At 38.1% G+C, this 26799-nt stretch overlaps 1 protein-coding gene across 1 annotated transcript in view; it reads right to left on the reverse strand.

The window, feature by feature from the left end:
• Positions 1 to 26799, reverse strand: part of Xpr1 (xenotropic and polytropic retrovirus receptor 1) — a 140956-nt gene that overhangs the window by 90367 nt on the left and 23790 nt on the right. Inside the window, exon 2 of the mRNA XM_032915299.1 lies at positions 21267 to 21318. Within this exon, the coding sequence (XP_032771190.1) occupies positions 21267 to 21318 (52 nt within the window). The remainder of the gene's footprint in view (positions 1 to 21266; positions 21319 to 26799) is intronic.

Here is a 26799-nt window from a genome sequence, read left to right on the forward strand (position 1 = left end):
CTCTGGAGTGCTGGGGGTAAAGGTGTACGCCACCACTGCCAGGCGTGGTTAATTCTTTTAAACATTCTAATATAGGTGGTGTCAACTGGTTGAGACTTTCTAAAATGCCTAACTCCTGAGTGACACAGAATCGTGTTTCCTGGCAGTAATATTGTAGGTCTTGGGTTTTCAAACTCAACAGAAGACCCAGATCCATTCCCTGAGTTTCTGAGTCAAGTCTCTCAATTGATCAGACATGTTAGTAATTTAGTTGGTCCAAAGATGAAAGTTATTGATCTAGTAAAATGCTAAACCTGAATTTTTAAGTTATACATCTGCTTATTTTAAATCACCAACTTATAAATGTTGCTTCATGACAATTTCTTTATTGGATAATATACAATTACCATGCTCTATCTCCTTAAGAATTTTATAATAAACCCCTATCAAAAAGAACAGCTCCAGCTAGAAAAGGTGGCCCATGTCTATAATACTAACACTTGACGGCTGATGTAGGATGATTCTAATGAGTTTGAGGCCAGCCTGAGCATCAAAGTGAGAAGTCATCTAGATCAAAAGGGATGGGGCACTGCAGAGAGGGCATAGGCCAGTCTTCCTAAGGACGCAGGTTTAATCACCAGCATCCAAAGGGTGGCTTGAAACTGTAACTCCAATTCCCCACACCTTCGTCTAGCCTCCTTGGGCACCAGGTACACATGTGGCACTCAGACATACATCCAGGCAAAACATCCATACACATAAATTTTAAAAATAAAAATGAGGGGCTGGAGGGATGGCTCAGTAGTTAAGAGCACTGACTGCTCTTCCAGAGGTCCTGAGTTCAATTCCCAGCAACCACATGGTGGCTCACAACCATCTGTAATGGGATCCGAAGCCCTCTTCTCAAGTGACTGAAGACAGTGACAGTGTACTCACATACATAAAATAAATAAATGTTTAAAAAAAAAAAAAGAAAGAAAGCTAGGCAGTGGTGGTACATGTCTTTAATAGCAGCACTGGAAAGGCAGAGGCAGTGGATCTTTGAGATCCAGGCCCACCTAATCTAAGAGTGAGTTCCAGGGCAGCCAGGACTACACAGAGAAACTCTGCCTCAAAAAGAAAATAAAAATGAAAATGAAAATAGAGGGAAGTGATAAAGGAAAGAGTCAAAGCTAAGATACCAAATACTTCAAGACAGCACAGTTTGAAACCATCTCTGAACTCTACTCCACACCAGTGTACTACAGTTATTTCTCCTTAATCAAGCTTTTCTTTAAAGCATTACAGTCTAGCTCAGGTGGATTACAACTGCATTTCTTCCTTTTAATAATTCTTGAAATATAATCTAATGATGTTTATTACTATTTTTTAAAAGTGTTTCTTGTTCCTTTACAGTCCAGGAATGGGTTAAAAGCACCTCCTTCCCTAGGCCTTAGCACTTAACCTCTGACCTATCAGAGCCACTTACCTTGTTATAAACCATGCAAATACTTTGGCTCTACTGATTTCTACAAAATACAACATGGATACTAACATGAACCAATACTTCTTAAATATCAAACTAGATGAGCCCAGTATCTCTCCAATCTTATCTTTTGAATGCCAATATATCCATTCCCTGCCTACCAGCTAACATCTTAGGTATTATCCTTCTCAATCATTAGTGTCTCAATGCAGTTCTTTTTACATAATTCATTTATTTGTATTTTATATACATTTGTGTTTTCCCAGCATGTGTCTGTGTGAGGGTACCACATTCCCTGGAACAAGAATTTCAGTTATGAGCTGAGAAATAAACCTGGGTCCTCTGAAAGAGCATACGGTGCTCTTAACCTTTGAGCCATCTCTACAGCTCTTGTACCAGTTCTAAAGTACATCTGAATCGAGTATCAATTCACTCTCCTCTTACTATAGTCACTGATTTCATATAGCCATCTCAACATTCCTGATCTATAAGTATATATTGAATTTGAACTATCATTGTGCTTTTAGAAAAATGCTTTTTTATGTAACTCTGTATATATTTGTTTCCCTTATTCCTCCCTCCAAAACCCTGAATTTCTTCCACTTGTTCATTTAAAAAAAAAGTTTATTCAGTTAAAAAAAAAGGCATTTAATAAATGCTGGCTCAATATAGTAACTTGACAAATAAGCAAGTTTACTAAATATTATGGGAAATATTACTGATAACTAGTGTAGCTGTCTTCTCTTCTCCCTAAGCACAATAATGCACAAATAAATTACACTTATTAAAAATGTATTTATTATTGTGTGTATGTACAGGACATGTATGTTGTTGGCAGGGCAGGTAAAATCCCTTGTTTAGCCTACATTTTGAATGAATCTTCTATTCACCTACAATTTTATTTTTTTATTTTTTTATTTTTTTTTTTTTGGTTCTTTTTTTCGGAGCTGGGGACCGAACCCAGGGCCTTGCGCTTCCTAGGCAAGCGCTCTACCATTGAGCTAAATCCCCAACCCCTCACCTACAATTTTATAATATATCATATTTGTCATTTGGATATTTATTTACTGAATTATGTAATTCTTCCAAAAGTCAACATATTTTACCATAAATGTATTTCCTGCCAGGACTGAAAATGTGAACCCAGGGACTTGTGCATGCTTGAAAAGTGCTCTACCATTTAGCTGTATTCCCAACTTCTTTTTTTAAAAAAAGATTTATTTTCTTTTTATGTGTATAAGTGTTTTGCCTGCATGTATGCATGAATACCACATATGTGCCCAGTTCCCTCAGTTCCCCTGGAACTGGAGTTAAGGATGGTTGTAACTTGCCAAGTGGGTCCTGGGAACTGAACCTGGGTCCTCTGCAAAGTACTAAATGTTCTTATCCACTAAGCCATCTCTCTAGCCTCAACCAGGTTTTACATGTTAGTCTGAGACACTATCTAGTTAAGTTGCCTGGGCTGGCCAAAGATTGCTGCACAGCCTAGACAAACCCTGAATTTGCCTTCTTCCTACCAAGACCTACTGGGGTTATAGTACATACCATCACACCAGCTTATGTAATATTTTTTAAATGACAGTTACAGCTTAAATAATCCTAAATCCCAATGTGACAGTATTAGGATCTGAGGCCACTAGGAAATGGTCAGTCATAAAGATAGGATCCTCATGATTAATTCATTAGTTATTAACCCCTTTAAAATGGCAAACCAAAGACTAGAGGAAAGAGGAGTAGGAGTTCAAGGTCATGACCTATATCTACAATTTCAGGTCAGATGCAAAATTCTGTCTCAAAACAGCAATAAAAAGAAACAACTAAACAAAAAACACTGCATATTAACATGTTTTATGAAAAGTAACTATTTTCATAGAAGCCTCTCATAAGAGACAGCTGAGTGCAATCTATTCTTCTCTATGCTATATGTCAGTTCTGCGGCCTGGGAGATGCCCTCACTACACCCAACCATTTACTCTATTCTGAAACTACACATCAGAACTCTGGGAGACAACGGCACTGGTCAGTAAAACTATTGGTCACAAGGAAAGTATGAGTGCACTACCAAACTCACAGTAGCAGATAAAAATATTCCAAAACAAAACATTTCACTTAAAACCTCGAATTTTATTATTAGCAGCAATACTATAGGTTTTTCTTGAAGTGAGAGATGTATATTACTACTCCTATTTTGAGAAAATGCCTGCCAAACATCCAAATGTGGACAAGTACAGTCTACCCGTCATCTGTTCTTATAATTTAAAACAGATATATAATTGTTCAGGTGAGAACACTGTCACTTAGAAAATTTGGTCAGTAAACATTTGGAGACAAATGTAAAGGCATCAATAAAACATTTTTAAGATGAACAATTTGTGCCTATATTTTTAGAGGGAAAAAAAGAACTTTCAAAGTGTTATCAACTTGTCAAAGTTTTTTCATGGTCATTATCAAGCCATTCTCCCTTGAGCTGGAGACTGGGGCACTGGGGAAGCTGAATAAGACAGTAATGATGCAGCAATCAAGTCTTTAACCATCAGATTTTTGAACATAGTACAATGCAGGATTTTTATTTTAAACTTCATTTTTTTTTTTTTTTTTTTTTTTTTTTTTTTCTGGGAACCGAAAGGGCCTTGCCTTCCTAGGTAAGCGCTCTACCACTGAGCTAAATCCCCAACCCCTAAACTTCATTTCTAAACTCCAAGATAAGCAACTTCTCAGAAACACGGGTGCTGTGGCTCCTGTGAGCTGAGTTTAACAGAGAAGGTTTCCTTGGCAAACACTGGGTCTGCCATTTTCTCCTCTATGGCAGAGACAAACAGTCATACACAGATACTACTAGACCTAAGGAAGAGAAAACAAATAAGCAAAAACAAACAGTGGTCACTGTTGGGGGTGGTCCTCAGCATTCAGAAAAATGGGATTTCTGAGAGGACATGGGCATCAGTGACTAGACATTAATGGTTCACATCCATCAGACCCCCAAACAAATGCAGAGGCCGAGTCTCTCTAGAGAAAGTTCAGAAGCGCGACAGCGGGGGCACAGGAAGGAAGCTAACAGCGTACCTGTCTTTACCAGCACACAGCCAAGGATGGAGCTCCTCTGCTTTCAACCACCACAGGGTTCCCACCACCTCATACACCAAACTTTAAAGCTAAATTCAAACAGACGGAACAAAGACGGGTCCCGGGGCATAAGGTCCCAGGAGGCACAGCAGGTTATTAACAAGCAGAATAATCAGAATACATAAAGAGAACACTGAGTGGAATAAAACGTTGAGAGGACAAACTGAGTAATATAACTAGACCTCCTGAAAAAATGTTTTCAACTTCTAAAAATTATTATTTTCTATATCAAGAATAAAGCAGAGATTTAACATCCATGTCAAAACTATGGCTGCAAAGAAGATGCGATAGGTATCTAAGCACAAAGCCTAAAACAAGATAGAAACGACAACAGCGGACAGGTTCAGGAGATCTTCGTATAAATAGCAGGTATCTAAAAGGAGATCCAGCTTTTATAACAGATTTTATAAATTAAAGGGACTCATTTTTAATAAAAGGGGAATTCCATAACTAAACAAATTCTAGTAAAATTCCTATTCTCTAAATGTTACACAAGTCTGAGTATTACTCCTTTCCCTAGTTCATCTGTCAGTAAAACAACTCCCAAGGTGACAGAGGCTTGGGAGAATATTTAGGTGACACCTCACAAGTGGGACTTGGATCCTTTATAAGGATCCCACCTCTCCTACCATATGAGGACACCACTAGAAGTAACCATCGATGAGCTAGAAAACAGACCTTTATCAGATATATCCTAGGAATCAGCCCAGTAAAATTACAAGCCAATAATAAAAATGACTTTAGAAATCACAACTACTTATAAAATTATATGAGTGATGAAACTTTCAGGTAATCCTTAGATTTAAGAAACTATCGAAAGAAGCAGGAGGGGCAGTCGAATGGGCTGAAGCACAATGTGAAGAGGCAATGCCTCAGAGAATTGGGAGGCCGGGAAAGGTTGGCTGAGTAAGCGTCACGCTGAGAGAAAAAGTAATACATTCAGACTCCTTATAGCAAATCTGCTAGAAAGTAAACAAAAAGGACATCTTTCAAAAGATCCACAGCAAAAGAAGCAAATATAAGACCAGTGGCTGCCTGTCCACCAGAAAGCTGTAGGACAGTGTCTGTGGCGTGTACACAAACCAGCTGGCAGCTTGTCTTACATTCATGGTGAAAGCATCTGTAAAAAGTGACGGTGAGATAAAAGGTATTTTACTCTTTTGCTTTAAGAAAAAACCTAAAAGAATCTGTTGTCATGAGCTCTTCAGTCAAAGTATTACAAAGGGCAGCTCTTTAAGGAAGATTATCCCAAGCTGAAAATCAGAAATTCAGAAAAGGAGAAAGGATATCAGAAAGTGTAAATGAATAGTAACTATAAAATCTATGGTGCTCTCAAGAATTTAATATATGTAGAACTAAAATCTGTGCCTAATAAAGTTAAAGGTTCTGAAGTTGTATAGAGAAGTAAATTTAAAAGCACTAAGTCATACTAGACCGGACAGTAACTCAAGATGCAATCTGTACTGATACAATAGGGACAAGTCTGTACAGGAGTAGCCAACTATGTCCAGCTTTATATGGGTTCTGGGAATTCAAACTCACACTTCCATGGTAAGCACTTTACCACTTTGCCCATTCTAAAATTATGACCCAGCCCAGGGACATAGCTTTATTATCTCTCTGAATCACACTAGTTTTTCCTAAGTTTTGACAGGAACTCTAAGCTCAAAGAAATGCCTTACATTTCCACTTACTTAAAGCAGTTAAGTGTAAGCAGCTTAATAGATAGATCCCATTGGTTATACTCTATGAAACTTCTCAGACTGAAATCACTGGACACCACCAACCAAATATCTTGATAATTTTTTACACAGTATCCACGTTTTACCCCCAAAACTCATCTTTCAAATATAAGGGAGCAACAAAAGAAATAGGAAAATCTAATGCTGTAAAACCAACTTGCATTAACACTTTGCACAATGTAAGAGTTCTATTAATATTCCTTTGACGCCCAGGACAAGCCTGAAGTTTGGGCACCTGAAGTACTTCTCAGCAATGCCTCTCACCAGTGAGAGAACACAGGAAAGGTGAGTGCAGGCACCAGAGGTATCAGCAAAAAGGAGAAAGAAAAAGGGTATGGGGAAAAGGAAAGCAAGCAAGGGCACAGGGCATGCAGAAAGTCAAGGAGATCTTATAGCAGAGCACAGGAGAGAAAATAACACAGGGAAAAACGACAAAGACAGAGGGAGACAGGTGGCCACCGGAAACAGAAAGACATACAAGGAGCGTGAAAAACAAAAACAAAACAAACAAACAAAAAAAACCCCAGAGACCAAGGGGCAGACAGGTGAGAGACAGAAAAACCAAAAGACAGGAGGAGACTGAGCAATAGTCAATCAAGGAAGCAGATACACAGATGTAGACAGACAGACAAACTGAGGGAACAAAGGAGTAGATCAGACAAAGGTGATACAGAATGAGAAAAGCAAAAAGAGAACTGGCTAAGAGGGAAGCAGACAAGTCAGTGCTGGCAACAGAACAGAGCAGGAGTAGCTGAAGAAATACAGTCAGGGGCCACAACCTGAAAGACGGGAAAAATCTCAGGTGGGTAAGGCTATACCACCATGAAAGCACCAATCCTGGAAGAAGGGTAGGGCTGTTTAGTTCTTGAATAAGAACAAGGAACTCAGGGGGAGGAAAAAGCTTCCCTACCCACCCCCTCCACCCTGGGGAATAAGGATTGCACCCATTAATCCATTACTTAAAGGCATGATCCCTATAGTCCACTAGTGCACGAAAAAGAATTGTGAATTATCAAAACCATTATTAATGGCACTGAGCTCTGCACACTAAGTTTCTTCTAGCTGGAGGGTCTCTTTCTGCATATTACAAGCAACTATAATCCACAGTTTGTTATTTCAGATATTAATACCCTCAGGGAGAAGCTATATGTGCTTTCAAGGGTCTCTGCTCTAAGCACTCAGTATAGTATGCCAATAATTCATTTATTCTAAAAAAAAATTATAACCACAGAAAATTATAGAGGAGCTACTTTTAAACGGAGGAAAATAATAAATGATAAAGCAGTTTACCTCCAGGACATATCGGCCTCACATCCCCTTTCACTGTGTTGTAAGACCAACCCTAGAGCTTCATTTTGCTGGGGATGTGTGTGTGTGTGTGTGTGTGTGTGTGTGTGTGTGTGTGTGTGTGTGTGTGTGTGTATACACATGTGTATACATGGGTATGTGTATGTTATTATTGTGGGTTTTTTCTATCAAATTTTAAAACCAATAAAGAAAGCTGTAAAGAATATAAGCCCAAACATGCAAATGTCATTTTGTCACAATCTATACACAGGAAATAAAACCCTCACAATCTATACACAGGAAATAAAACCCTAAAAATAAAACTTTTTCTTTATTGTTTCGTGGATTTTAAATGCATTTTATTTAAATAGGAACCTTAAAATCAATTATTTTGTTGTTATCTATTATTAAACCACCATACAGACACTTAAGTAGTTTCTAGAATGAGAATTTCTGTCCTCAGATTTAATAAATCTACATCTAAGCATTTCCTGCGTACTCATATATTTCAGGTTTCTGTGTATTTACAAAGCAGATCAGGTCATTCAAAGTCCTTTCCTGGAAAACAAAGTGAGGCCATTGGGTAGCTAGCTATACTTAAACTATGATCTAGCCATTCTGATGATTCTCCAGCTTGGTTGTGCATTACAAAGTCCTGAAAAACCGTGTGAAGACATACAGATGCCAGGTCCACAGGTTCAGATTTAGGCAGCTTTATAAGGTACATCAAGCTTCTTGTTTGTTTGTTTGATTGGTTGGTTGGTTTGGGTATGTGACAGGGTCTCACCATAACCCTGGCTGTCCTGGAACTCACTTTGTAGACCAGGCTAGCCTTGAACTCAGTGATCTGCCCAACACAGGAATGCTAGGGTTAAAGGCATGTGCCCCATACCAGACTACCTCAAGTTCCTTTTTTGGACATTTTCTGATAATTCTGATGTGCAACCACAGTTAAAAGTTACCAATTTAATCCATCTTCCTACCTACAGCAATTTCTCTAAAATCCGTTTGTAGTGGCTACCTAACAATCTGTGATCTATATATCTCCAGCCATCAATTTAATTTCAGAGTAATTTCAACTTCTTCAAAGTTCCAAAAAGCAAAAATGGCCAGTCAACATTCACTTCTTCATAAACCCCATTTTATGTGGCCTACAGAATGGTTCTCCTTCTTGTTCATCATCCAGGCTCTGCTCATTATCCATGTACCCCAAGTACTCTGTGCCAGACTTTTCTTAAACCACTACTACTCGGTGCCTATTCCCATTTGCTGATGGCTCATTTCTAGAAAAGTTCAATCATCTTTTAGATCATGGTACCCATTATCACGCCCAATAGTCCAGACATGGTTGGAGAGCACTCTGCTGTTGTTGTTGTTGTTGTTGTTGTTGTTGTTGTTGTTGTTGTTGTTTGGTAAAACTGATGGAGGACTTTATTCTTGGCTTATGCCAAGGAGACAGTTAAATCCTTAGACCTTCTTACATTATATGTAACCATGCTACTATTCTTCATTCCTACAGGCTTTTATACCGTCACATCTATTCAATCTTATTCAGTTTAACTAATACTGTGCTTGTAATTGTTCTCCAGAGTGATGAACTAGTCTGTAGCCCAATTTTTATGATAAAAATAATCCCATCATGTCTAATTTCAAGCTACCAATACTGATATGAGATTGAAAGGAGATTCAGACAATGATCACAAGCTTGTGTGAGACAGCTCAGGGACCACACTAAGTTCAACTCATCATTTTAGCTAGAAGTCCCATCATAGTTTCTACCAATGTATTTTGAAAGTAACATTGCCCAACTGGTCTCTGATTCTAATACAGTGAGTAGAGCATGGAACTCAGGTACATGGGCATTCTTAGCAATCCTCAGGCACCTCTAAGGCAACATTCAGATGAAAATACTTGTGGCTTCCGTGGATCTGCCAATACTCTTTGAATAGAATTTTTTCAGTTAGCTAAGAGTTCTTCTAATTATATTTCCACTCATCTCACATTTTATCCTCCCTAAGCAGAACCTGACAGGCCTTAAGGATCTGACCTGAAATGACATGCCTCCAGCACTCGCCCAGTCAATTAGGAAAACCAACTTTAAGAGAAAATTAGGTCAACAGTCACATGACTTGCTTTTGTGAGCCAAGTATGAACTGCTAGGAGATTTGTTCAAATTGCTGAAAGTCCAAAATTCATCTGTTTTAGAAGGGTCACTTCTAGGTAAGAAGCAGCCAGAGGCCCAATCAGCACTCACATGGCTACAACTAGAGAGTGTAGTTTACTTTAAGCATCTGCAAAAAGTAGAGGTGGAGTACCTAATTCTAGAGAGAGAAGAATCAAAGGCACGTGACCTTCTGCCCACTCGGACTTGCATGCTTACCAATTTAGCTCTCAGGCATTAAGCCTGGGCTTTTGCACATGCAGGGAGAGCCTCATAAAGAAAGAATTTTTTAGCAGACAAAAGCTTACACTTAAAAAAAAATAGGAAAAGGGTAAATTAAATCCAAGGAATCAAAAAATTAATAAAACAAAAATTCAAAAAACACATGATTATAGAAAAGTGATAGTTTGACAAGATCCATAAAACTGATAACATTTTCTTCATACTAGAAAAAGAAAGATAATGCTCAAATTCCCAATATCAACAAGAACAAAATCTATAACTACAGGTCTTAAAGGCATTAAAAAAAAAAAAAAAAAGAAAAAGAAAAAGAAAGAGGCCAGTTGTGGTGCCACACATCTATAATACCAGCATTTACAAAGGAAGATAAAGGAGGACTATGAAAAGAAACAAGAAAAAAAGAAAAAGAAATATACAGTAAGAAATAAATGGAGCATGTACCTCAGGGATCTTTATTGAGTACCTGGAGGGAGGCACTAGTAAAAAGGAAAACTACAAGGCCAGGTAAAGTTTCACTAGAAATTTAACATTTAAGGAAAATACTACTCTATACACAGGATTCTATAACCAACACTGACCCAATTCAAAAGAGTGGGAATTAGAAGCATGACAACATAAAACCAAAGACCAAATACCTTACACACACACACATACCACACACTCTTCATGCAAACAATCTCAGACGCATAGGTATTCATGTCTTTGGCTGACTCATTATGGTCTAACAACCATGACCTCCCAGATTCCCAGGAACTATTCTACCATGTGGGAAACCAAAGCACAGGATACCAAGCATCTCTTCAGCACTCAATGTTCAGGCACTTTCTCAAGATGAGTCAAAACCCTCAGCACCACAGAAGCCAATGTGGCTTGAAGAAGAACTTGAACCCTGTCAGTCTTCATATCTGGGTTCTGTTCACCTAGATCCTAATCTGTGACTTCCCAGATAGAGACAATACTTTACAAGAAGACTGATGATCATCTAACTCACTCCATACACTAATAGCCCCCAAACCTGTTTAAAATGCTCTCCCTTAGGCAAGACTAAGCCTATAGAGCCCAGGGACTTCTGGGAAGCTGTTCTGCATCTCCAGGTGTCAGAGGTTCTTCCTCACTCCCCTCTGTCCCCTCTACCCTTCTCTATCCCCCTGTGTCCCCTCTGTCTCCCAGAAAACATTTTTTTTCCTTTTTTAAAAACAAAAACTTTCATTGAGACTGGGTCTCACTGTATCAAACAAGCTATCCTCAGACTCCTGCCTCACTTCCCAAGTGCTGAGAGCAGATCTTCACCACACCACAGCTCTGGACAGTTTTTGTTTATTTGATTTTTGGTTGGTTGGTTTGTTTTTTGAGACAGGGTTTCTCTGTGTAACCCTGGCTGTCCTGGAACTCACTCTCTAGACCAAGCTGGCCTCAAACTCACAGTGATCTTCCTGCCTCTGACTCCTGAGTGCTGGGATTAAGTCGTATGCTACCATGCCCACCTCCTGAACAGCTTTTAATCACTCTGGAGTCTGGAGTCTGGGGTAGCCTAGTCTAAAGGTATGGGTAATGGTTTGCAGTTCTCCAGGCTTTGCCAGGCACTTTTTTTTTTTTTTTTGAAGGAAAGCTAGGTTAGACAGTCTTGAACCCCAACCCAAGCTGACTTCACATTAGGGTCCTCCTGCCTCCACTTCTGGACCACCACATGTAACAGCACTGTAATTTCATTCATTTTTCTGCTTTAGTCACACGTTATATAACATGAGCTGCATTAAAACATATCTGGTGATACAGTTCACCATAAACTCCTTAATGATAAAAAAGGACATGACTTTTAGCTGGGTTTTAAAGGAGTAGGAGTTGCTGGTAGCATTTTCTGAGAAAGCACATTCTCTAAGACAGATGAAGCATGCATGAATGTTAAAAATGCAAAGTAATTAGTTTGGCCAAAGATCACTACTGTAGTGCTGACTATATTCACAACATGTGAAAGCAATACAGAAGCCAATGACTATACTACTATTGCCAAAATTACAATTATTTCTACATAAATATAAATCTGTTTAACAAGATACAACAGCATAAAGTCAAAGTTAATATGTCAGGCAACTGAATGATTTGACAAGTTCCATGGTTACTAATTACTGTAGGATTTGTTTGTTTGTTTGTAACCTGTTTCTTAATTAAAATTGTTTTTGAGACACAATCCAGCAGAGGTTTGACCTTGAACTAACGATCGTCCTCACTCAGTATCCCAAAGTGCTAAGGAATTGGTTTTTGTATGATCTCTCTGTGCCTAGAATGCCTTCACCTATAAATGTAAAACTGTTAGCTAGGATTCAAGATCTGATTAAAAGCCCACCCCTCTACTAAGCATTCTCTTACCTTACACAGAGGAGGTGACTTTGTGGTCACTGACTAAAACTCCCATGAAGACATCTTCCTAATCTACAATATTATTTTTGTATCCCTGACTTTATTTCTGTCATAATGTTATCCATTCAATTACTTCCCACGCCATCCACACCATAAGTGAATCATCACATTGTTTTAAATGAAAAGTAGTTACAGCCTTAAATGATGACAACATATTTACTAACACAAAAGAGATCTGTACTTTTTATTTCTTACAGAAAAAACTAAAATATAATAATGCATTTTACCATATGAATTATCTTTTTCTGAGAAGATATGAACACAACCAGTTATTTTTTCTTATTATAATGATAAAAATATTCCTTTATAGAAAATTAATAAAAACTTCATATTCTAAAGTTGCACAATGATTATAGAAGAACAGAACTCTAAAATATATTTATCACACTATGTCAGAGCATAGATATTTCATGTGCCTCTGGTGTGCATGTAAATTAATTGCATGTGATAACACACTAATATAAATTCAATTTCCTTTACCAATCCCACTGATTGCACCTCTTGTAATAATAAAGGGTCAGTTTCTCATCAGGAGCCACAAATTGCCACTCAGTCTCCTAGGTGATAAACAATGTTTCACCTCTCACCCTATGACTAAGAAAATGAAATTTTAATCAATATATATTCCCCATCCTCAAGACTCCAGCCCTAAGAGCTGTGCTTGTGGTTGCTATGCTTGAGAATATTATCCAATCTAAAACAAACAAACAAACAAAACCACATTTCAATTGAGTCACACTTTTTCAAACGTAAAGTAGACTTACTAAACATCTAACATGGAACAAAGTATTTTTAACAGATAAACATGTACTTATCTTTGCATGTTTTCAGGTGTATATGCAAATATTCATTCTAACGAATAGCCCAGCAGCAGTGATATGCTCAAACGCATACCCACCACTCAGTTTTTAAAGAAAGAATCCTTTCCTGGAAGCCACTGAAAGAGCCAAGAAACCATGATAAAATGGCAAGCTCTATCTGGGTCCCAGAGTAGAATTAAGTGTGATCAATTTATCATATCATACAGACAGGCTAGGAAGACTATAGGACTACATCAAAAGGTCTTTGCAGATGACATAAAAGAGACTCCCGCCGGCCAAGGTTGGGAATATGATAATTAATAAACATAAAATCCACACTGGACCAAAACACACATATATGGACTTGTTAAAATACTTTAAAAATAAGATAACTCACTGTTAATTTGAGGAAAATGGTAGAGAGCTAAAATTATTTTTAAAATTGTAAATAAGGACAAAGAAACAACTATACTATATTCTTAGACAAGCTGTGTTTAAGAACAATCCACTGAGAGTTAAATTTCTCTTCCTAGAACTCTAGCTAGAATCACTCTGTGCCTCTTAATTAACGGAGCTAATGCTAGGCAACTGCCATGAATACCTAGTAACATTAATACAAAGCGAGACAACGAAACCCTTGATTATCATGTGTGTAATTTCCAGAATTGTTAAAGAATAAATTTCTGTTGTTTTAGGCAGTCCAGTTTGTAGTAAACTGTATGGCAGCCTAAAGAAACTGCTTTTGAAAGATCAACTTTTAAGTTTTACCCATTAAAAATAAGTTCTACTAAATGAGTTTGAATGTATGATAACCAATTATTTCAAGGAAAAGTCTTGCACTGGTCACTAAAAATCTATAGTTGTAAAAGCTCAGAGTTGTCAGGGTTTCAGGGGGAGGTCTTCAGGCTCCTTTGTTTCCTTCCAGTACAGTTACCATGGGTGTTTAGTGAAAAAGGAACATCAAGAAAGGTGGAACAAGGCAAGAGGTATGAGCAGGGAACAGTTTGTCAGCATTAGCACAGAACATTTTACCTGAAGCCAGCACATGTATGTGCCTGGTATGTTAACATTTTCTCTACAGTACTAACTACACCAATAATTTCCATTTTTCTGTTTCCTTTGTTTCATTGTTTGATGTTTTGTAGCTATTCCTTCTTTATTTGATGACCCTCCTTCAAACAATTTTTAAATAAAAGAAGGGTGTATTCATAGCCGCTGCCACTCTCTAAAGCCAGGGCTTCCTATCTAGTTCACCAAGCTCTAGCTAAAGACCTTTACACTATGGCTTCTACCCAGCAGACTGCTGCAAAGCCCACTCCAGAAACAACTGATTACAAGAGCTGCTGCTAGAAAGACTGGTCCCTCTAGTGGAGTGGTGGAGTAGGCTTGCTACTGTGGCTCTCCCCAAAATTCACAATGGTATATTCCAGCCTCGGGTATGAACAACTGCTCAAGGCTTCAAAACAGAGCAGCCAACTGGTGCTTTGCAAAAGGCAAGTGGCTTCTTTGAAGGTACCAACCTGTGTGCTACCCATGTCAAAATATAATAATTATGCCAAGAGACACCCACCTAGCCCAGCCATCTCCATAGAGAACATGCTTAAGAATACACTGAGGAAAACAACTGAATCTAAACAAGTTTTTCCTAGTCTTCCTATTACTGATAGTTCTAAATATTAGATCTCTCCATCCCATGGGGTCAAAAAGTACCTAAGTCTATCAAAATAGAGGACAAAAAATAATCAGCTATTGTCTGTGGTTTCATTTGTGTGTCGATTTTTAATATAAATATGTGATGTAAAGCATTAATACAAGTCAGAATGTTTTAGTACATTTCAAACATCATAACAATTATAAATAAACCTGCTGTCTTAGTTTCTTTTTCCATCACTGTGATAAAATACTCTGACTTAAACATAGCTTAAAGGAGAAAGGGCTTAATTTAGTTTTCATTTCTATCTGCTGGTGGTTACAGTCTAGCATAGCCTAGAAGTCACAGTCAAAAGAGCTTGAGGGAGCTGGTCACATGACAAGCACAATCAGGAACAAAGAGTAACTTGTGACATGCAAGTAATCTAGGGCTCAGTTCCCTTTCTTCACTTGTACTGATCAGGTTGTGTCCATAGTTGAGTCTTCTCAGTCAGCTGTGGTGGTACTTGCCTTTCATTATAGCACTCAGGAGGCAGAGACTGATCTCTGAGAGTTCAAGGCCAACCTGATCTATATAGTGAGGACAGCCAGGGCTACACAGTGAGGCCTTGTTTCAATAACAAAACAAACAAAAGATGGGGCTTCTTATACCTGTTAATGTAATTAAAGCAGCCCCCACAGACATGTCCAGATACCCATCTCCCAGGTGATTCTAAAGTCTGCCAAATAGAGAACTGATACCAACCATGATAACTGCTTCAGTTTTCAGGATAATGCCAGCATTTGGATTTTTAAAAGATTTAATTTTTTTTAATTTTTTTGTGTATGTTTGTGTATGTATACATGTGCATATGCACATATCATGCATATATGGTGCGGAGGTTAGAGGACAACTCTTAGTAGTAAGTTGTATGGATCATGAAGACCTAACAGGTCATGAGTGCTGTGCACCACCTGCTGACCATCTTGCCAGCTCTGGATTGTTTTTTAACATAAATTTTGTATTAATGGCCAACAAACAGTGCTTGTAATATTTTTATCATACAGTAAATTCCATCCATTCACTCTATTTTTCTAAGTGTCCTACATGCAAGTACATGTCTTTCGCATTGTCTGTTCTGTTCCTGTAAGTGAGAAAACAGCACTGTGTGATTAACAGTGACTCTGCATGTTATCCTCAAAGTCTTCCCTCTGCAGGATCACCAAGATTAAAAACCTGCATTGGAAACATTTCATTTCCTCCTGCATCCCATCTATAGTCTACTTAGTTGCATTTATTTTTATAATAGAATTCTGTTACCTATTTATATGATTAGCTAATGTTTAAGAATGTGCATTAAATTATCTCTAATTCACTTTCTGCAAAACAGTAGATATTTCTTCTGCTGGAACACTATAATGTTATTTGTTCTTTGGAAGCACTTTATTATTGAAACACACTGAGGTTGATGGCATCTTCAAAGAACATACAAGCCCAGTTTTCTAGGGAATAATCATTTTCATCTACAAGCTGTCACTTCACAATGAAAATAAAATAAACATGTAATCCTTTTCCAAAATGAACAGGAAATAAGGATAAGTAAGACATAACCTAAATTCTACTTCATGACTCAGAGTATCAATCAGGATGTTATATCCTTTCTAACAGAAGTTAGTGAAAGATTTTTTTTTAAATCCTTAAAGAAATAGTAATAGATGGCTTGACTCTTCCTATCTCAATTTCCAACTCTTAGTCATTTATTTCTTTATAGTTCTCAAAGTTGCTAGAAATAACCTGGGCATTCCATTACCACTGCATGGTTTAGTCTTCTCCTACAACAAATTCATCCCAAGCACAGGGACGGAGAAAACATAATGACAACATAGCACCAGGGAACAGCTACCCTTTGCAGCTGCCAGCTTAAAAGCGGATTAACACAGCATTCTTTTATAAATGTAAAAAATTTTATTTTGGGTCATAAAATTATAAAAAAAATAATTTTCAGAGATAATAAGACAACCTAAGAATAAAAGGAAATAGAGACTAAGAGACTAGATTGTAAACATCATGAAAAGCGATATATCATAAATGCAGGCTTGATAGTAATCCTGCACATGCTGAAGCTACTTCATGAATTTGGAAATGCACTCCAATCTGTAGAGGAAAAAGGGGCTCACATCTGTTAAAACAACAAAGATCTAGAGACAGAAGTAAGACACAAGAAAATGCCCAAAGTGGACTCTGATCAATCAAGCAGATAATCAGAATGAATTATTTACAAGCATACTTTTATCTTCAATACCAGTAAGAGCTCAATCCTAAGGAGCTTAGGGAAACTGAAACACATCTACTAATCGAAAATAAACAAATCAAGAGTGAAATGTTCCAAAAAAACCCATGAATAAGACTGGAAGGAAAGTGGTGAGATAAAAGTAAAAATGGTAGAAAAACAGAATAGTTAATCTAGTAAACAGTGCCTTACATCAAGTCGTATAGTTATAAATGAACTAGCTGTATGTACCTAAGGTTAATCTAGTAAACAGTGCCTTACATCAAGTCGTATAGTTATAAATGAACTAGCTGTATGTACCTAAGGTTAATCTAGTAAACAGTGCCTTACATCAAGTCGTATAGTTATAAATGAACTAGCTGTATGTACCTAAGGTTGGCTAAGTATGTTTCCCACCAAGAGGAATACATTGCAAAACAATGTGAAGAAATGCCACCATTCTATCTTAATTCAATGTCATTTAAATTTTTAACTAGACTGAGTAAACAATGCAAAAAAACAAAACAAAACAAAAAACCAACCAACAATTCACGTGTGACCTTTCAAACCCTTACCTACATTTCACATATCTCTGAAAGGAGACATACGAAACATATATAAACCCAAAAGAAACTTAGTGTCCTGCAAAGAAAATATAGTCTCAATAATCTGTCATGCCTTGGGCATCAATGCAATGCAATGTCACAAAAACATAAGAACTTTAAAATTAGGATCTTGTTTTATGTGTTTTACTAATGTTAAAGAAAGCTAGTTGTCACATCAGACAATATTTTCTGATATAACAGTGTCAACATTATAAAACACTAACAAACAAAATGTCTGATCATCTGACCAGCCAGCAGGTGAGATGGTATATTCTAAAGGAGAACAAAGCCACAAACAATTACTACATAAAGAAGCAAACTAGGTTTGTGTGCCCTTTTCCCCCAATAACAATAGTTTGGCTTCATATAAATTGAAGGTAAAGTATTCCTACTCATCCGTGATTCAAGGAAATGTATAAAGGTCATGTGTATTTTGAATACTAAATATAAAACAGTTTAAAAAAATCTTGATCTCAAAAGACTTTTATTCTTTTTGAATATAGGCATGTGGCCCATACTTGTAATCTCAGCTAAGATGGGAGGGTTCTGAGTTCAAAGGCAGCCTGAACAGCATATTGAGACCTTGTTTTCACGAAATAAAATATCTACAAAATATTAGATAGTGACAAGTGTTATGGAAAGCAATAAACCAGATGGTGTAAGATAATAGAACTGAATGGTTATTTTAAGTTGGATAATCAGAAGGTCACTAGGAGGACACAACTGTGGTTCAAGAAAGATAGAGAACAAAGCTCTAATACTAATACAAGCTTTGCCAGGTTCAGATACAGAAATGCAGGCAACATAACTGGAGCCAGCAAGCAAGTGGAGAATATATGAAGTGAAATCAACATATAACTAGGCAGGGGACTTGTAGGTCATAGTAATAAATTTTTATATTGCATTCTTGGATCAAAGGAAGCAACCTTGTTAAACTCAGTGTCTTGAGCTTTCTGTGAAACTGCTGGAAGAGATCCTACCCACCACACAATCCAAGCATTCTTCATAGAGGCAAAAGGAAACTTCTTTCATTTTTTGCTCAAAGTTGACCTTTCCTGAGGAACTAATATGTATCTACCTCATGCACATTTAAGATTTAAAAAATGTAATATTGTATTTTTGCATGACATGTGTGTAGAAGCACATGCTACAGCACATGTGTGAAGAGCAGAGAACAACTCTTGTTTTGTTCTCTCCATTCACCTTAACGGGTTCAAGAAACCAGACTCAGGTCGTCTGGCTTGCCTGGTGAGCACCTTTACTCCTTAGCTCTCTCATGTGCACTTGGAAATTATGTTCTCTTCTGCCCTATCCTTGGGAGTCTAGAAAACCTTAGAGTTGAATCTACATTTAGCTTCTAGCAACTGTATAGAACCTTATGGTATCTATTGTCTTTTAAAATAACATTTTCACTTTAGGATAGTTTTGAATTTACCAAAAAGTGACAAAGAGCATACAGAGTGGCCCTACACACCTCCACTCATTCCCTGTCACGGACGCCTTATATAACAACACTCCATCACAATCAGTAATAACGGCACATCATTATCAGCCAAAGACCATAATTTACTCAGATTTCCCAAGCTTTTACTGTTTTCAATATCTGTTGTAGTTGCTGTTATATAATTCCTTATAATATTTATTAAAAGTCTGCTCTAGATTGCAGACTTCAAAGATTGCATTTGGAAAACAGACAAACAAATTTTATAAATGTTCTTTAATCTTAACAATAAGCTACAAACATATAACATATCTAAATAACACAGTTCAGCCATTACTTATACCCATAATGAGCATTGTAATTATTTATTTCAATAATTATTTAAGTATTTTTAATTGTCCATTAAATACTATTAAAAAAACATTCTTTATATGACCAGACATTGTGACACATACTTATAATCCAAGTGTTCAGGAAGCACAGGTAGAAGGGTCCAATTTACGGTAGTTTTGGCTATCTGGTGACTTTGAAGCCAGTAGGTGCTATATGAGACTCAGTCTCAATCAATCAACCAATAATAAATACATTGATCCTTATATGAATAAATTAACAAATTATCAATGAACTTAAGAAACCTACTAACCTTTTAGCTAATTAATGTCTAAAGGAGGGTTAGCATTAACCTTACTGACCTAAAAGTATTTAACATTTATGGCAGAAGTTCTCAAGGGTGGTTACACGCACACACACACACACACACACAAACACACACACACAAGAACCACCGGGAGATGGCTTACATTCTATACCACCCCAAGCACTGCAATACCTGTGTCCCACCCCCAAGATCCTATCTCAACTGGTGTGAAGTATGGACAAAGGACTATCTTTTTTTTATTGTTTTAAGACCCGACCCTCCCTTCCCCATTTGCTGAATGTGAAGCATAACTGGTAATCACCTGTTTTAAGATAAAAATATTCCTCTCTCGCACCAAAGCTTTTAACTCTACTAAAACTTAAGGCCCATGTGTCACAGAAAGAGAATGAAGACAGAAATACTTTTTAGATGTCATCTATTCCACCAAATATTTTCTCGAAGCTTAGGGGCAGCAGGTGAAGATACTTGCTGCCAAGTCTGACAACCATAGTTCAATCCCTGGAACCCACACAGGGATCTCTGTTTAAGCATACAATGGCATGTCCCACCACTGTGATATATAAATTTAAAAAAATGTTGAAGCTAAAACCCTGTCTTAAACTTTGTTATTAAACTTCATGTACTGTATGAACAGAAAAGTTGTATTGCCTAACTAATTGTAAACTAAGACTGGATGGAGGGATATAAACACTGAGGGAAGAAGGCATCAGAGAAAACATTGGACTAAACAGTATGATTTACGGTGCCAAGATGACGTGTTTATTGGGTTTTTGGTTTGTTTGGTTAATGTGCCAATTTAAAAGGAAGAACAATTTCCTTTGGCTCAGTCTCTGAGGCTTCAGTCCATGGCTCTGTTGTTTCTGGGCCATGGATCGTGGCAGGTAGCATGTGGTGGAATACAGCAGCTCAGCTCTCGGCAGAACACTGACAGACTACAAGGGTCTGAGCACAAGGCCTGTCATCCTAGGGCACATTCCCAGTGATTTGCTTGCTCCAAATAGATCCCAGTCTATCTCTATAAGTTGTCAGAACTTTCTATTTCTACACTAGTGTCACCAGCTAGGATCAAGCCTTTATATAGGAACCTATGGAAGGCACTTCATATCCAAACAATAGCACATGATTCAAGAATATAATCCAAGATCCATCACAAGGTTGGGTGTGAAGCAGACAAACAAAAACTAAAATACTAAACTACTTAAATAAATAAATCCAAAACCAAAAGGAATATATATTAGAGCAAATTACAGTATTTATTTCATAGCCTGGTACTTAAAATATTTTTCCTTAAAAAAATAAACCGGGGGTTGGGGATTTAGCTCAGTGGTAGAGCGCTTGCCTAGCAAGCACAAGGCCCCGGGTTCGGTCCCCAGCTCCGGGGAAAAAAAAAGAAAAAGAAAAGAAAAGAAAAAATAAACCTATTCTGTGACTAAGATAATCCAACTTACCTTCAACAGAAGGTGCCTGGTCCTGAGCTGAATACAGCATATCCTTGAATGCCTGTCAGAAAGAAAGAAAAACCACACATGAAATCACGAGTTAAAGTTATGCTGAAAGCACTGGCTGAACAATTCTTCCTCATTATTCAGTAACTATATTTAGTTTTCTAAATAAGGAATTTAGTCAGTATTTCAAGTACCTTTGATAATCCATCAGTGTGGTGTAATCTATAGGGTGACTGCTCATTTATACACTTTAAAATGAAAGGATATGGGAAAATGAAGACTGAAACCCTCTGGACTAACAAATGCCCTGGTCTGAGCCTGGATCTGCGGACAGAAATGTCCCCAAGCCCAGTGAATGACCTGGGTTTGGGAGAGAACCAATTCCCAAAAGTTATTCTCTGAGCTCCACATGCCTGCATATGCACACTAAATAAATACAGTGTAATGATAAAAACATCCTAAAGACAAACACTGGACCTATACAGTAAAAATGTGAAACACTAGAAAACCTCTGTAGGCTGAGCTGGCCTAGAAGTCACAGCAACTCTGGCTTGTCTCCTGAGTGCAAGGACACGAGGCTTGAGCCGCCATACCTATGCCCAGAAATCCTTCTATTTCAGATATAAATCTTAATCAGTGAAACTCTGAAAAGCTTAGGACTATTAAAAAACAAAAAAAAAAAAAAACAAAGATGTTATTAGATTTTTATAGATTAGCTAACTACACATTTAGGTAACTTGAATAGTTAAAGTGTACTTTCTCAGCATGTAGGTGGGAAACAGGAATAAGAAGCATTTCTCAGGCCAGAGAGATGGCTCAGCAGGTAAAAATGCTGCTACTGTCAAACCAGATGACCTGAGTTCAAACTCCAAGACCCACATGGTGGTAGGAGAATCAACTCCCTGACTGTCCCCTGACTTCAGTAAGTGAACTGTGGCACATGCTTCTCTTCCCCTCAAATGAATGAATGAATGAATGAATGAATGAATGAATGAATGAATGAATAAAATGTCTTAGAAAGCAAAAGACCACGGGGCTAGAGAGACGGCTCAGCAGTTAAGAGTACTAGCTGCTCTTTCAGAGGCCCCGAGTTCAATTCCCAGCAACTACATGGTGGCTCACAGCCATCTCTCATGAGATTTGGTGCCCTCTTCTGGTGTGTCTGAAGACAGAGTACTCCCATACATAAAATAAATCTTAATTTTTTTTTTTTAAGCACAACAATTTAAAGAGAAGAGAGTCTCTTTTCTTTATATAAATCAAAACATTTAACCCACCAAGTGGATAAGATTCCAGGGCAGAAGAACTAGTCATAATCTTAGCGACTTTAACTAAACCAGCTAACTACTGCCAATTCCCAAAGTGGTATATGACAGAGTTCTTCAAGCTTAATATAATTGACATTTGGGACTAAATAATTTAAGAGGAGGAGTTCTCAGCATCCCTAGTGGCATCTAGAAACACCAGCATCAATCCTCACCTCCCAGCAGTGATACTGCTAAATGTCTCCTGGCAAGAAAAATCACTCTTCCCCAGAACCACCTGCCCACACTTTTCAAGCATACGAATACTGAAAGGAAGAAATAAGCCTTCATGGTCGCCTGCTCTCTTTAAAGAGTATTCACATCTAGCACATTATAACCTTCCCAAGTGAACTTACTACTTGCTTTTCTCTAATAATTAGTCTGTTATTCCACATCTATCTGAGCCAAACTATATATAGAAAAAGAAATCTCTGACAAAACAAAAACATTTTAAATTCTTAGATTAATTCATCTTTATTTACTTTAACGTTTTAAAGTTTAAAAAAAACTTACCTATTCAAAAACCTTAATGTCACATTTAAGTGCAGAAATATCCAGTAAGATCCACTGTACAGAATGAGTCCCTGCTGAGGTATAATAAAAACGTGTATCTGGTCTTTATGTGTGTAGTACTGAGTCAGCATTCCTGAACCCTTTGCCATGTGCTGTCCTTTACATACTGAGATCTCTCAAGGTGGAAGACTTAGAGGAGAATCTCACCAGCTTCAGGAGGAACATTCGTCAATGGAAATAATGAATGACTGGTATTTTAAACTTTCAGTCCTAGTTCCAAACCTCTGGGGAGGGCAAGTGTTGGAAATAAGTTCTACCGCCACCATATACATAGTCAACTATGCCTGCGCAATTATGCCTCCCAAATGTGTAGAAAAGAGAGGGGCTTGGGAGGAAGGAGAAGAGTTATTTGAGTTTCTTTCCTGGGTCCTTGAAAACTAGAAATTGCTAGCCATATACACCAAAGGATGAGAGGACCAGTCCACTTGCAGACTCTGGTTTATGTTGACTGAGTACCTACTGGACAAATGCCCAGTGTCCTTCAGAGCTATCTGCACAGCCTCTATTGTCCCTCTTTGAAGTGTCTCAAGGGTCCAATGTAGCGCATGTGTTATTCATGTGGCAAACTCAGACACAACAGATGTTAAAACATGGTACACAAAGTATTTTCTTTAATCATAATGAAAATAGAAATCAAAAAATTAATAAAACTGCAAAATTCATAAAATGTAGAAATTGAACAATGTTTCCTTAAACAACTCATAGATCAAACAAATAATAAAGTAAATTAAAAAAAAAAAAAAAGGGAAAACACTGGGCTGAGGAGATGGCTCAGCAGTTAAGGGCACTGACTGCTCTTCCAGAGGTCCTGAGTTCAATTCCGAGCAACCACATGGTGGCTCACAACCATCTGTAATGGGGTATTAGGATATGATGCCCTTTTCTGGTGTGTTGAAGACAGCTATGGTGTATTCACATATATAATAAATAAATCTTTAAAAAAACAAAGGAAACACAAATTTATGAGTTACAGTGAGAGTAGTTGCAAAGAGGGAAATTTATGCCTACAATAGCTAAGAAAGCTCAAGCCAGGAACCTGACTTTGTAATCTGAGGAACTATAAAGAAAAGAACAAACCTGGGCCAGAGGAAGGGGAAGACCTTGGTCCTGCCAAGGTTGGACCCCCAGTGCAGAGAAATGTCAGGGGGGTGTTAAGGGGAGGTGGATGGAGGGGGGAACACTCTCATGGGGGAGGGGGAGGGGATAGGGGGTTTATGGACTGGAAACTGGGAAAGGGAATAACATTTGAAATGTAAATAAAGAAATATATCCAATAAAAAAAAGGAACAAACTAAATCCAAGGCTCCCAGAAAGAAATGCAATTATTAGAGTAAACCGATGACAAAGAAAAGAAAAACAAGAGAAAACCCAAGGAAAACAAAGACACTTCTTTGACAATATCAACAAAACTAGCAAATCTTTAGCTACCTGGACAAGAAAACTGAAGTTAATAAAACCATAAATGGAAGGGAGGGCACTGCCACAGGTTCTATAGCAATAAAGGGGCCACAGGGGTGGAGACACTGCAAACAATTGTACTGACCGGGGGAGTAAACCAGATAAATTCCAGGAAATGTATAACACCTACCAATATTAAATCATGAAGAAACAGAAAATTGGAATAGATATATAATGAGTAAGAAAGTTGAATCAATATTAAACCTCCTCAAATATTTACAAAACTAAAGGGAGAAAAATAATAAGAACATTTCCCAGCCAGTATTACTATGTCAAAGCTGAAAACATTACAAGAGACTGAAGAGATGACTCAGCAGTAAGAACACTGGCTGCTTACCAAAAGAGCTAAGGTTCAGTTTCCAGCTCCTCACAGCAGTCTACAACAGTCTGTAATTGGGTCCCCAGGGATCCAATGCCCTCTTCTGGCCTCTGTTGGCACTAGGCAAGCATGTGACACATAGAGATAGATGCTGGGGAAAAACCCATACAGAAGGAAGGAAAGAAGAAAAGAAAGATGGAAGGAGGAGGAAGGAGGGAGGGAGAAAGGGAGGGAAAGGAGGAAAGAAGAGAAAGAAGGAAAAGAAGGGAAGGGAAGGAGAGGTGGGGAGGGGAGGGAAGAGGGGAGAACAAAAAGAACAAGCAAAAGAAAACACCCACAGAAACTCACAAATGAGTGTCTCTTATGAAAGCTAATGCAAGCATTTTCAAGAATGTACTGGATGTATAACTTCCGTGCATAGCATTTGCCTAGAATGAATAAGACAGGGTTTGATCCCTACTATGACCAGACATCACTTCGCACCACCACCACCACCATCACCACCACCACCACCACTACCACCACCTCCCACCCCCCCCCAAAAAAAAGCCATGCTGATTCAAAGGACTTGAAGATGTATATCTTCAAATAAGAGATACAAAGAGCTGACAGCCACATAAGCAGATGCTAACAACATTAGCAAAAGGGCTACAAAACAAAGCCACAGCAAGACAGTGTTACTATAACAACAGCAACAGCTGTTCTTGGTAAAAATATAGACAAAGTGTATACTGTTGGTGGCAACTGCTAGCAGGAATGTACAGTGTTGGTGAGAATGAAAAATGGAGAGACTGGGGAGATAGCCCAGTTGGCAAGTACTTGCTCCACGAGACCTAAAACCTGAGTCCAGTCACCCAGAACTCACATAAAAATGCCCTGCACAGCAATGCACACCTGCAATCCTAGCACCGTGGAGACAGACACCAGGAGGATTCTGGGTATTTGTTGTTCAGCCAATCTGTCAGAATCCATCAGGACCAGATTCAGTGAGACACCTACCTCAAAAAATACAATGAGGAACAATAGGAAAAGACACCTGACATCAATCTCTGGTCTCTAAACAGATGTACACACACAAAAACAAATAAATATAAATGGACAGACAAGATTGAGGAAGGAAGGAATGAAGGAATGAAGGAATGAAGGAATGAAGGAAGGAAGGAAGGAAGGAAGAGAAAAGAAAAGAAAAAACTACCAACAGTTTTTAGAAGCCAAAACATCTGAAAATAAGTATGTCTGAGAATCATTGATTTAGGAGATAGTTTTACATATGTGTTAGAGCTAAAGATATGATAGACACAAATACCAGTCAATAACTGTAAGTCATTTTTTCTCATTTCTGTGATGTAACACTACAACTTACATTTCACCTTTACAATTTTATAAGATGACCTCTCACAGCACCCTGCCACAGGAGGCCCAGCTCCTATGGCTGTCTGGAATCTTGGTAGAAGCCTCTCTAAGCCCCTATGTCTAACATTCTGCCTGCATGCAAACCAGCACTCCATGCGCAGCGCTGCCAAGTTCTGCTGTCAGCTCCAGTTGTAATCTGGCCCCCTTTCTACCACAGCTATGGTGCCTTCCGTAGACCTGGGAAAATACTTCCCTTGGCAATTGAGAAGGGCTTTGAGGAGTCACAGGCCCTCTTCTGCTAACTGGACACAGGATACAGCTGACTCCTGGTGACTTACCATTATACCCATGGATAAATGCATCTCTCAAGTCTTATCAGAACAGCTTTTATGTTCAGTACATGGTGATCACCGTGGAGGCTCACAACTGGCCTCGCACACAGGGTCTCCTCAATGGCATTCTCAATTTAGTCATATAAAATGAATTTGTATTTTGGGTTATTGTTTTCTTTTGTTTTTGGAGAACTTTG

Source organism: Rattus rattus, chromosome 10 (genome assembly GCF_011064425.1).
Source record: "Rattus rattus isolate New Zealand chromosome 10, Rrattus_CSIRO_v1, whole genome shotgun sequence".
NCBI lineage: Eukaryota > Metazoa > Chordata > Mammalia > Rodentia > Muridae > Rattus > Rattus rattus.